At 39.9% G+C, this 13,527-nt stretch overlaps 1 protein-coding gene across 2 annotated transcripts in view; it reads right to left on the reverse strand.

Moving 5' to 3' along the window:
• The window catches only part of SMURF2 (SMAD specific E3 ubiquitin protein ligase 2), a 66,486-nt gene that overhangs the window by 13,928 nt on the left and 39,031 nt on the right, over positions 1 to 13,527 (reverse strand). The window contains exons 1-7 of one of the 2 annotated variants that reach the window (XM_027786922.2): positions 12,930 to 12,983; positions 10,704 to 10,819; positions 9,251 to 9,335; positions 7,854 to 7,937; positions 6,269 to 6,471; positions 6,005 to 6,089; positions 3,119 to 3,277 (exon numbers count right to left, since the gene is read on the reverse strand). In XM_027786922.2, coding sequence (XP_027642723.1) covers positions 3,119 to 3,277; positions 6,005 to 6,089; positions 6,269 to 6,471; positions 7,854 to 7,937; positions 9,251 to 9,335; positions 10,704 to 10,770 — 683 coding nt within the window. In that variant the 5' untranslated portion in view covers positions 10,771 to 10,819; positions 12,930 to 12,983. Of the gene's footprint in view, positions 1 to 3,118; positions 3,278 to 6,004; positions 6,090 to 6,268; positions 6,472 to 7,853; positions 7,938 to 9,250; positions 9,336 to 10,703; positions 10,820 to 12,929; positions 12,996 to 13,527 lie in introns of those variants that run through there. The other variant, XM_055796275.1, reaches the window with a different exon arrangement.

Here is a 13,527-nt window from a genome sequence, read left to right on the forward strand (position 1 = left end):
ACCGGGAAATCTTTATCAGTAGTCTTACAAGCATAACATTTAGAAACCCCTGCGATGGCACACGTAGATCACTTCAGCAAGAACTCAAAGCTTAATATTAATAATACTACCTCTTTACTCCTGGGCTCTAAGGAGGCAATAGCGCACAGAAATCCTACTTTGCCACTGTGTCCAAGGATGCACGACTCCAGAAGTTAGCTTAATAGATGTTGTTACCTTCACAGTGTATTGTTGTTTGCTTCTGTTGTTGGTTTGGGTTGTTTGGTTTTTTTAAATAAGGCTTCCTTAACTTTATTTGCAAGCTGATCACATTGGTCTTACAACAAACTACAGCTATTTGAAGTCACTCCTGAGAAACCAAGTCATGACAATAATTTAGAGACACTCACTCAGAGCAGTTCCAGATTATGGCTCTATGTCATCTGTGCTCGTGAATGGTCATTGCTTTTCATTTGTGATTAGCTTTAAGTATTTATTTCACTTAAACTGTATTTACTTGACGCACAAATTAAAGCAAAATCATCGTTCTATCTTCCAAACTTTCTAATTCCATAAGCATGAGCATGTGAAAATACTCCTTGTGTATGCCTACTAGAGGTCATAATTACACGCTGACGTGAGCATACGTTCATACTACCTTTCAGAGCAAAAAAGACCTAGTCCCCTAACCGCATAGCTGCTCAATGGCAGTCTTGATGAAAAGGTGATCTCTGGAACGAGCATGAACTTCAGATCTATGTATCAAATTAAACCAATCTAAAATAGGAAGAGAAAAATAAAATGCCATCCTCCATATCAGACTAAAATAATCGGTGCTAAACAATCTGCAGCGCTTAAAGTAATTAAATCTAATTTCTTCGTTTGTTTTCACAGCTGAATGACTCTGACTCTGTACAGTGCTTTAAGGACACAGCTCAATAGTTTTCTGGTGCCATAATGATCAAAAACTATCACAAATCCTTGGCCAATATTTTAAAACAGAACTGGGTAACAAGTTTGATTATTTTCATAACCGGTAATGTCATCAATGGAAGAACAAACTGCTTTACCCAGCTCAATAGTAAAGTCAGTATCACTGAGAGTAAACTTTTATTATGCCTTTGAACCTTAAACACTAGCACGCCCATCCCACCCAAATACTAAACTTATTTCTCAGACAATTTATAAAATGACAGGCCTAAGGCAAACTACTTTTGTTTTTCCTTTGAAAGAACAAATAGGGAGGTGGGCTTGGGGCGGGGGGGGGGGGGGGTTGGAGGGGGTGGCTTTCACGTATCCTGTTTGGTGCAATAAAAGAATAAACACCAGAAAAAGATTTATCAGGCAGCAGATTTTGCTGATGACACTGTTGGTTGAATTTCTGAAATCCTCCCCTAATGAAAGACAGATGTACAAAAGAAAAACTTAAGCACACTGTACTAGCGCTTTAAACTTAAGGAAATGCAAAATGGTTCTGATTCTTGAAAGTCAAACTGGATTTTCCAGGTCACAAAGCTACCTGTGTATTTGTCCTCCACAATACGTGTAGAACTAGACACTGTGACCCTAGCATTGTTCAAAATAAACCTACCTGTGAAGGACAGTTTTTCAAATATAGTCCAGTTACCTGAATTTTCTACAGTGTAAGTACTGCATTGTTGTAGTTAAGAAGGTCTGAAGTTTTTCTTTGGGTAGAATACCTAAATTTGAATGAATTTAATGAACTTTCCTACGTTTCAAACACAAACATGCTCCTCCACTGGTTTGGTGTTTTTTTTCAAGATCATGTTCATTTGAAACTACCAATATAAAGTCAGCTAAAATTAGTAGTCATTTCTTTGTTTTAAATTAAAAAAAGAAAAAAGAACCAAAAGTGTCTGGGTGATGGGAGCTTATTAAATAATATACATATACATAACCAATGATGTCTCTAAACAAAGTACGTATTTGTCAATATTTAGACTCTTCTCTCCCTCTTGGAGGGTTAAGTTCAAATGTATATTGGGCAGACAAAGGCTAGCCAGCTTTTCTGTAGGACACAAAAGCTCCTGACCTCCTGGATATTACTTTCCATTCCCCGGTTTTGTCTTTTCAGAGCTTGTTCCCATTATTCTTTCCTTCAGCTTTTCTTCCCAATGATTCACTTCCTACAAAGGACTATTCCTCCCAGTCGCTCCTTGCCCAGGGCTGGATGGCTTTCTACCTAACCAACTCCTCATTATTTCTTCCACTTAACACCTACTCAATACTTCACAGGTGTTTCCCAAGAGTATTAAAAGGTGTTAGAAAGAGAAACAATACAGACAAACTCCCAAATAGCCTGGACAAACTGATAGCCTTGTCCATGGAAAATAAATAAATAAAATAATGTTTGTTTGCTTTTGGGTTTCCATTTTTCACAGACACACACACACACACACCCGGCCCCCGCAGTGTGAAATGAGTTCCTAGGGAATAAAAACAAGAGCCAGAATTCTTTTGAGTGTCCCCTTCTCTTTTAAAAAGCGCAGTATGAGAATGGGGTATCAAAACACTAAGGCAGGAAAAAAAACCACAGTTCCTATTTTATTTTATTCTTTTTGTAAAAAATCTGAGTTAAATTACCGGGGTCTTATTTTGAGAACATCTCAACTAGTCTTACTAGAATACTGAAGGTAAGAGATGAATTATTTCTTTATTTCAGGAGAATAGTCGGACACTCGTGCACCCTTGCCTAACTCATCAGTATTTCACACCACTGGCTACTGAACGCAACCTCTTATTTTCAAGCAAGTTCTCCATAACTGAAAGCACTACGAAGTAGAAAGGGAAGGAAAGAAAGCGTCTCTCTTGCTGTCAGGAAAAAAAATATCTATGGGCCAATCTTTTCCTCTGGCCAGCACTTGCTTCCCCCCTCTGCTGCCCCCAACTCCCAGCATCACAATAGCCACATTCCTGCCTAAATGCTGCTAGAGAATTCCCCCCCCAGCAAGGACACCAACCTGGTCTTTGCTGTGCAACAGCAAGTTGGTAGTGTGTTCTACACCACCACCGTGTCTTAAATACTACTGCATGGCAGAATACCTCTCGATATAACGTCTAGCACCCCTCAAGAGTCACTTTCTTTCCTCTATTCATGCGCCAGAGACTTCAGACTTACTTTAAAACTAAATGCAAGTTAGCAGATAGCCGTGGATCTGTAAACTGCGTTGTCCTGTTGTTATGGTCAACAAAATAAACTCTGCCTGTTGCCGTATTTCGGATCTCCCATCCAGGAGGCAGTGGACCAAGCTCTTCACAATTGATGTTGCTAAGATCCCTGTGAAAACAAATATAAAATGAAAAATACCTCAGCATTGGGCCTCCGAGCCAAACAAGCGTAAATGTAACAGAACAATTCCGTGAAGTCTGAGAAAATGTATTGTTTCAGAAACTTGATCTGTTCAGCTGGAATCTCTACTCCCAAGGTGCAAGCCCACCAAAGAAAAAACACACACCCCAGAACACATGCCGTGGGGAAAAAAATTCTTATCAAATAACCTTCATTTTTACAAACTAACTTCAGATGTTAAATTAATAGAGGCTTAAAACAAAGACTGTGGCCATATTTGCCAAAATGGAATTGCAGTTCTACACCAATCCTGACAGAAAACATTTGTAAAACAACATTAGTCATGAAAGGAACTCTGAATCACACTTTCAAAACTCCTACAAAACAAAACTATATTTCTGAAGAGTTACACTTTCCACAAAGAATTACACATGGGATGTGTATGGCACAGGCAGTTTTGCCCCAAACCCCCAAGTGCTAGTGGGAAGCAAAGAGGTCTCTAACAAAATATTTCAAATGAAATATTGTATGAACAACAATTTGGCTCTGCACCGAGCAATGCACAGGCAGCATAACGGGTCTCAGGAAGATTCTGCTGGAATTGGGAAGATGCAGGTTCATTCCAGAGGTTTGCTGAAAAATTCTAGTCTTCAAAAACATATCCGCTTACTGGTTTTTCATTTATGTAATTCACACCTCTGGTTATCTCCCACTGTCAAGCATGGCTCTTTTGAAAGGTGTAAGGCTTCAGATCTCCCAGTAGCACATGAGTTGGGGGGAAGAAAGAGCCAAGGGACAGAACGACGGAAAAGATGCCGCCTGCAGGGACTCCAAAGGCTGAGAAGCCACTAATGGAAAACAAAAGGCTCTGGGACTGAACTTCTGCTGGTGTCACCCCATACACACGCCGCTACCAAACTGTAGGGCTTACTTTTATTAACCAAATGGCTGTGGTGTGTTAGTGTAAAAACACAATATTCCTTAGAAACGACATGAAGTCTACCCTCATGCAAACAGCCAAATTTTGGTCTCGGAGACACTCATGCAGTTTCTGCTGCCACACCTAAAAGCAGCACTAACTCACAATTTCATACAAAACGACTATACCGCAAACTTAAGGATTAAATCGTGACATAATTGTTTTTTAGAGACTTCTAGTTTCTAATTTTGCCTAATACGCAAGTCACAGACTTCCTAATGCCCAACTATCGCACTCTCAAGCCTACAGACAGGGCATCAAAGCACAGTATATTCTTGTCACACAGAAGCAGTAATAAAAACAAAATAATTATTTGAAAATGCAATGAAGCTATAGCCATGAGACACTTTATCCTTCTTAAGATACCCGTTTCCATGGGAATGAACACCCGCAGCAGCTGACCAAGTTGCTGCACTTCTCACAGATGCCAGCACTTGCTGCCAATTTCAAACTACACACAGTATTTTACACCACCATCCACAGACCTTAAGAGGCAATCATTGCCAACAGGACTGCTCGGTATTTTAAACTACCATCAGAGGCTAACAATCATTTCCATTATCCTCCTTTCCTTTCAAACACATCAGAAATAATCACGTGTACAATCATAGACAATATGTACACATGTATTGTGTAAATAAGGAGACTAAACCAGAAAGACACTTCAGATTTATTTCCTCGTAAGTGTTGAGATAGCTGCAACAGAAATAGCAGTTACAGTATTTTAATCACAGGTCAGTCTCTCGCAGCTTCTCTACCCGTTTGCTTCTCCCCACCAAATTCTTTCCCAATTATACGCTGCTAATGAGATGCTTGAAAGCATATATGATTGCTCTAGGAACATTCGTGGTAGAACATTATAAAGAAAATATTCATTTCTGCTAATAGGAAACTTGCTGTAAAAAAGCTTGTGCGTTTTTAAATGTTTGCTACCATACTCAAATGTAGCCTGCCCCACCCACCCCCCCCCCGCCCCTTTTTTTCCTTCCTTTTTTAAAACAACAACATTCTGGCATTTCAAACACAGCTCACCATTTCAGCTTCCAGCTTTTTATGACCCAGCATCTCTAATTAGTTTCTTCAAAATGTACCAAGATTCCCACTCCTTGAGTAAATTATGTTTGGTAGTCTGAACACAGGACAATAATTATCACAGACAAGTAAATTTAAGCTAATGAGATTGTAGCTCACTACAAACTGTCTCTCTAAACATACAAGGGGCATCCACTGGATTTTCACATTTTTCCCTTTGTCTGCTCCTCCATCAAAAATGATCACATTTGTCACAAAGTTTATTCTTCATAAATATACGCTGCCAATTTCTCAGGTCTTGCTAACTTCCAAAGCCTGAATAAAAAAACCAAAACCAACTCAGCTTTCACTGAAGTATCTTGATAAATCTAAATTTTTGGAAGTACTCAGTTCCTACTTTTTGTTTCATTATTTTGCAGAGTGTTAAAACCGGGACGTGGCTATAACTTAAATGGACGATCTACAATCTGTTCACTATACCTGTTTTCCAAACACCACTAACGTATTTCTTGATCTTTCATTTCTGCATTAAGGTAACAACTTGAAAAACTGAGGAAGGGAGACTAATTTATTTTGATGAATGACTTGCTAAAGTGATACATCAAGGGCCAAGAGTCAGAAATACAAGATTAGAGAAAACTGAGGAGAGTACTGCCCAAACTGTTTTGATTTGATACTTTAAGGATACTTCAATCGTTTCTTACCTAGGTACTCTTGGATCGTGCCACGTGCTAACACCAGTCTGAGTATGCAGAAAATAGACCTGACCTTGCTGAGTCGTCCTTTGCTCTGTGAAATCAAGATAAATTAATAACTAGAAAAATAAAAAATATCAATACAAAAAACCACAAAAGCTGACTACCCCAAACTAAGAAATCAAAAGGATCTCACACACAAGGAGAAGACACAACCCATTTTCCCAGTTTCTTGGGAGACCTACAATTAAAAAAAAAAATTAATTTGCATACCATATCCTTCGGGTAAATCGGGAGGAGTGTGCAAGTGTGTCCTGCTCATGTAATTTCTGTGCCTCTGTGACCTGACTCTCCTCTCCGCCAGCCGGGGATCTGATGACTGCCCACAGGTTGCACCGTTCGTCCCTGTAATCGGAGTGTTCTCGTCCACAAAACAGCTGAGCGGTCTGCCTGGGCTGGAGTATTCAGATGCCGGCCTGTGGAGGAAAACGTGAAAACTGCAATGCTGACTGGACACCACACTTGAGGGAGGCCTCACCTAGGGGCTCTTGGAAAATCCTTGCGGATGGCAGAACTGAGCAGCTGACTTGTTGAGCATGACACCTCGAAGATGGGCAGAACGCTTCTGTTCCACGCTCACTGGTTCATCCCAGAGTAATTAGTAAACCTCCTCACCAGTCTCAGGGTTTGACCTGACACTTAGTTTATGATACTAGGAGGATCAAGATCGTATCAAATACTCACTCAGTTCCCACCTCAAACAGAGTGCTGAATGTTTTGTTTGTTTGCTTTTTGTCGTTGTTGTTGGTTTTTTAATGAGCAGCATACAACCCAAACTTTCTCACCATGTCTTCATACAGCTGAAGAAGTGATTAGGCTTTGTTATTCCTTCCAATTTTTAAGGAAGGTTACTAGGCAAGTATGATGAAAAAGGGCTAAACAAGACAAAAAAACCAGTTGTGCTTGAGAGCTCTACTGCAAGAGGAAACACTGAATTATGTGGTTTTGTAGCTCAATGCTCCTTTCAAAAGGATTTAAAATGGATTCAAGGGGATTGATAAGGACGCAGGAAATCCCTGAAACAAATTATGTATTTTGCATTTGTTTTTCTAGCGTAAATGTGCCTAGAGCTTAGAACAGGTATTTTAACATACCAGGAAAAATACAGATAGGTAAATTAAGAAGCTGTTCAGTACCTTTACTCACTTGAAAACTGCAAATATATACTGGAGCTGGCAGCATTAACAGTACAGACTATTTTAAGTCAAATATATCCATACTCAGACTGGAATAATATTTACTGAGGATGGAAGAGACAGTCTGCAGGCACAGACAGTCTGCAGAAGAGTGCGAAAAATGTGCAACACCACTGTCTACAATTCAGGTAACCTCGAAACTGATTTGAGGAACAGCTTTGTAACACATATCTATGGCTATTAGAAAAGGTGATTCCAATGATTTTGAAACATGCTCTGTTAACAGTCAGCTTTAAAAGTTCTGGATTACATGGTCATAGCACGTCCACAGACAATGTGTGTCAGCTATTTGTGATCATCTTCATCCCTTACAACGCCTGCACATTGTAATGTCTGTATAGAGTTCTACTACAGCAGCTCTACCAGAAAACAAAGATGCTAGTATTTGGGGAGGAAGAACACCTAGCCAGAATGATTATTTCAGGTTAGACATTAGGCAGACTGAAGAAGTAGGACGTTAGAGAAGAAAAGCAAACAGCATTTGTGGAGTGACTCAGGGGAAGCTGAATACCCGTTAGAGCCACTTAGAATCACTTGTGCTCAGCGCTCCTGGGCAGGAAGCAAACTTGATCACCTGCAGCGTCTCCTACATAGTTTCTTACCGTGTTGGTCGCTCCCACTGAGTTGTTCGTGTAATGTGATTTAAATACTGGATCCTTCCAGAAGCAGTTCTCCGCTCCTCCCACCTAGAATTCAGACATTGAGAGATAAGGCAATAAGTGGTATTTCCAGGAAACCAGGGCACAAAATGTTTCCAACATAAATGCCAACTCAGGAAGACTTAGGCTATTATGAATCATGTTAGCTGAACACGGTAACAGGAAACAACTGAAAGTTCAACTCAGAATTGATTTAAATATTCTTCCCTTGGAAACAGGCATATCATTAACAATATCACACCTTCATGTTCAATAACTGTCTAAATTCTAATTAAATCTTAATAGTCATATAAAGAAACTTCTTGAAAACATCGTGTTTAATAATGCATTTAACATCTTTCGACCACTGATTCTAGTAAGTGCTTTCATAGCACCCTCATGCACTACTCGCTTTCATTAAAAAGTCACCTTCAAATAACGTGACTTTTTAATTATTATGACTTTTGCAGTCCAAAATACACAAGGCTATACAGCTAACTGCAGTTACACAATTAAATAAGCAATATTTATACAAGGAACATTTTTATGTGAAAATTTAAAAGCATTTTCAGAAATGTTTCTGACTTCTCCAGACTCCAAATTAACAAAAGAATGCTGTTGAGGGCTTAGATGATAATTTACATTACAAAATTCATCATCTGAAAAATCAGTTTCTCCTGTCTTTACCTGCCAAGAATCACATTCAGAAGGTCTGTGCTTGCTCTGAAAAAGCTGATGACAGCACCAGAACCTAAAACAGAGCATTTTTCTGTATTCACAAAACTGTTTTAGGTGTTAATGATGTCATGAAATCTCACAGGGACAAACCAAAATCCTAAACCCAGGCTTTGGCAGGTAAATACAGCAAGAACTCAGGCTCCATTACCTTTTCTAATCATGTTTTCTTCACTATGAATTACATGGAAGAAAAAGCAATCCATTTTTATATTAGCGTACACCTCCGCAGCGTGCTGTGGAAGGCAGCCAGGCTTGTGCATTCACTACCTTGCTACAAAAACGCTGTAGGGATGAAGTCAGTTTGCTGGCTGTGATTTAACATTATATTAGCTTATCAGTTCTACAATTTGAAAGACACATGTTTTCCTAGATAAGTGTATTTTGTATTGCATTTACTCATATATGCCACCTCCCATTTTCCAAGAAGAGACAAGACTGGGGTCAAACTATTAATGATGTTGTGTATCCTAGCTGGCTTATCTCCTGCTCCTAAATGCAAAACTGTAGAACTCTGAGTGCAAGAATAAAAATGAATCAACCTATTTGTACACTGATTTCTCATTACTGCAAAAGCCTGTTGTATGAGCTGTATTTGTATTTACACCACAGTGATGTCAGCTTACCCATCTGGTAAATCATTATCAAATAACCGACTGCAATCCACAACTTGTCCTCCTGTGCCTATTCGGTCTCTGGACTGAAGACTTACTATTAAGATAATAAAAAAAAATATTAAAGATATGATACCTGAATGCAAATTACAGTGATACCTGAAAGAGAAATGGTACAACTTGGAGGACTAAGCTGAGCCATGTTCTGGGTATTTTTTCCTTCCCACAAACTAAGGAGTTACACAAAAACGCTGCGTGTTTTCATACACGTAATCCTTTACATCTGACTTCAAGAAAGTTAGCTTAAAGAATATGAATGCAAGTTAAGGCTGAAAATAGTGAACTGTGAAGCTGTCTTAACTTGTCTCCGTATGAGACTGACTGTGACACTCCTCTGGCAGCAGCAGGGTGGCTAACGTCACACACGGCTGGGACAGCAAGCGGCACAGTGCTAGTGCCAAACGTGCACTGCCAACAGGAGCACCTCTAACAGAAAGAGCTAAAATAACAGGTTCCTGTATGTCTTTGACTCCTCATGTATTTTGTGCAAACAGGGGATTCAACACACGCACACACACACACACACATAAAATCAGGCAAAATTTCACTTCTAGAAGCACTACACATTTGGTTTATTGGCTATTTTCTAACGCCAGTGGTAAGAAGTCAAAAGCAACGCTCACACAAAGCAGTGCTCAGCACCCTGAAAAGCCCTTACTGCCCTCAGCAAAACTGCATTACTTTTTTTTAAATTTAATTTTTATTTCTCACATGTTTCATTGTAATGGATATTTATGCCTGAAGCTTTTGTAATACAATTATGACAACAAAAAAAATTTCAGGCAGCTTTTGTTCCCAGTATCATAGTTTGCAAGTGTCCAATCTGGTAATTTACAACACTTGTGTTCCTGTGGAGTTGGGGTTGGGTTTGTTTTTTTTGATGTTTTGTTTTGCCTTTAACAATAAAATGATTGCTTAAAAAACTAAATACGTGCCGTGGCACACAATTCTTGAGGTGGCACTACTGTACCCCTGGACAACTGCTTTCAAGTCATATTTATATATGCAGTGAAATAAACTTACAGACCTTAACCTAGACACGATCAAACTCTTGTCAAGATCAAAGTTAAAGAAGATGTAGTAGTACTAGCAGTTTTTGCCACAGAGTCCAAATTTTCAGCAACAACAACATGTTTTGAAGCTCAGCATTTTAGGCCTTCAACAGAGCAACCCAGGGAGCCCTGCAGTATGTACTCGCTTTACTCCTGGTCTGCCACGAACACTAATGCTACAAAACAACTTCTTAGAGCAAAAGACACCTCCAATTTAATTTCAACCACATCAGAATCTTGGAGGATGTATTTATTCTGCAGACCCACACATTACAAGTTGACATTGTTGCATGTAGGCAAGGTTTGGCAAGCAATACACACAGACAAAAATGAAACTGAACAAAGGCAATTACCTCCTCTTTGCCTACGTGAGGACCAAAATTTGTGCACGGCTTCATTTTGTAATGAGTAAGGACTCATTTTTTTCTGCACCGCCACATCAGAAATAAAATGGTGGCACAGAAGAGAGCTGCAAGATTAAGACACAGTTCAGGTGCCCTTTGCATCCACTACCCACAAGCGTCCCCTTTTCTTCCCCCCTTTGAAGATAACCCCAGGGATTTAAGATAAAGATCCCCTTGCTCCTTGTCCCAAATAATAAAGGCATACCCATGTGCACTTGATGTGGAAGCTTATCATCTGTTGAAGGTATCCATTACATTTTAATATTGTTTTCCAGTCTTGCATAGCCTCTTAATTTAAGCCAGTTTATCATTAGAAGGACTGAGAGTCTAACTTATTCTATCTCCTGACTGACTTTTAACGAAGATTTCTCCACCACCTAACTACTGCAGCAGAATTACCTAGTTTTACTCAGGCTCATTCACCCATTCGACAAAATTGCATTAGTGAAGAAAGGTTAGAATATAAGGGGATTAATAACAACAAACTGAATTTAAAAAAAAAAAAAAAAAAAAGACAGAAGTCTATGGAATCTTACCAAGGATGCATTAAATTAAAACACAGCCATGACTAGGACAGCTGACCTTTCTGATAATAACAGTGGAAAGTGGACATACAGATTTGTTCTCAGTCTCCACCGTAACCCAACGAACTGTGTTTTCTTGGTTCAGTGCACGATCCGGCAGCCCCTGCTCATTAGGGCCAGCCCCAGCAGCATGCCCAAAGACCCAGTGCTGCTTTGGCTAAACTATGTTTCACGATCACACATCAGGTTAAGCCAACTGGTCAGGCTAGTTTATGCCCACACTACTGACTAGTTGTCTCTGAAGTGTATTTGCCATGCCCACACTGCGTGGTATTCACCCCAGGCTTCCCACCCAGCATCCCAATAGCCTTGAGACCCTTCTGCTTTGGCATGGTTGTGGGTTTTTTGGTGTGTTTTTTTCTTGTTTAATTAAGGCTAGCATTCCCAAGTCCTGATGACAAGGATGCATGCTGCATACTCTGGAGGGCAGCATGAGAGCATGTCAGGGTGTTAAGGTACAGTCCCCGCCAGTGTCCGAAGGACTGCTGTGGGCAGAGAGCATCTCTGCTGCTCAGACAGACCCTGAACAAGCTCTCCTGTCCACTGAGCTGTTTCCTCCTAAAAGGAACCCCACAAACAAAACCACATGCACACAGCATGGATGATCATGGGACCAGCATACTGGAGCAAAACCAAAAAGCAAACCAAACTGACAACATAACGCACCCCAGAAAAACGACTGTTTTATCCTTTACTCTTCTGGGCGAGCTCACACGGAAAATTTAATATTCAAGAACAGTCTGAAGTGTCAGCAACGCACTTACGATTCCGCATTTCTACCATCATTTGACTCTCCTATGCCACCTCACTCTTATCTTAATTCTGTGCAAACGCTTGCAGAACGGATGCTAGACAGATGGTTAAAGCAACATGGAGAGGTAAAGTCACAGGTACTGTTCAGCAGAGCGCTCTGAGGAAAGCAAACAAATGCACTGAAGCCCTTATTTGCTGACTGATATTTCAATAGTTTTCCCTGGCTGACAAAACAAGAATGCTGCTTGGATATTATTTGAACTAGGAATTGAACATAAACCTGCGCATGCAAATTCACTTTTCTCTCCCCCATGTCCAAACGTTCTCATTAACATCTTGCCAGAAAAATAAAGACCTCCTTATCCTGGCCAACTTTGGTTTTTTTAACTTCTTAAGCGACCTACTAGAAACACTGCCTTCTGAAACAACTTAGAGCGCACCAAAGAGTTTTTATGAAATTGAGAAACAAGTATCCACAAACAACTTGTCAGCTATCTTTTTAATTCTTGCATTATTGAGGGTTTATGAGTTAGAAGAAGACAAAACAAAGTGTCTGTCCCAACACTTACAATAAGGGGTGCGTGTGTGTGATGTGTTTTGGTTTTTTGGGGGTGGTTCGTTCTGCTGGGTTTTTTTGTTTCAGTTTGGGGTTTGTTTTGTTTGTTTGTTTGTTTTTAAGTCTCTACATACACACTTCTAGCTTGAGATCCAAGTGGCTCTAGCACCAGACACAATTTGAAACAAAAAAAAAAAAACCGGAAAACTGACATCTGGGAATGGTATTTCTATAGCTACTATTAAGCTCCAAGAGAACGAAAAGATAAAACCCCTTACTTACCTACTATCTGTCCTCTAACAGTATCATTGTCATTTGGCCCAAGCTTGCACAGATCCAATCTCTGATCTGTGAAAGAAGGACATAAAGTGTAAATCATAACAGTATTTTCCTGCCTTTGAAAGGCAGGTACTATCAGAACAAAATTCAGCCTGGTGTGAGATAGTTAAGACTTTAAGAGATGGGTGAAGGAATGCAAAACCAAAAATCTTCAGTCAAGACCTCATTTTTTGTTTTCATAAATTTAAATCAGAAATTGCTTTAACGTTTTTCCAACTTCACAAAGCTCTTCTGATGAATAGGAAATGACATTATCCTAGATTGGATGTCTCAAGTGATTGTGAGAAGTATTTTGACTTCTCTTCCTTTGTGAAGACCAGCCGTTGCCACAAAGCACTTCCAGTTCAGCACCGCCACCAGCACAGCCGGAGCCACCCTGCGGCACCAGCCCACGTGTTCCGTGCTGGGTAGGCGCAACTGCATTGAACTCAAAGTGCCATGCACTGAAACACTGGTCTAGCAACAAATATTTAAAAAGAAGAACTTCAGTTATTCAGAACCTGTTACTGAAGGTAAAATCACAACACTTCTCTACCAGCAT

The sequence above is a fragment of the Falco peregrinus genome, chromosome 2 (genome assembly GCF_023634155.1).
Source record: "Falco peregrinus isolate bFalPer1 chromosome 2, bFalPer1.pri, whole genome shotgun sequence".
Lineage (NCBI taxonomy): Eukaryota > Metazoa > Chordata > Aves > Falconiformes > Falconidae > Falco > Falco peregrinus.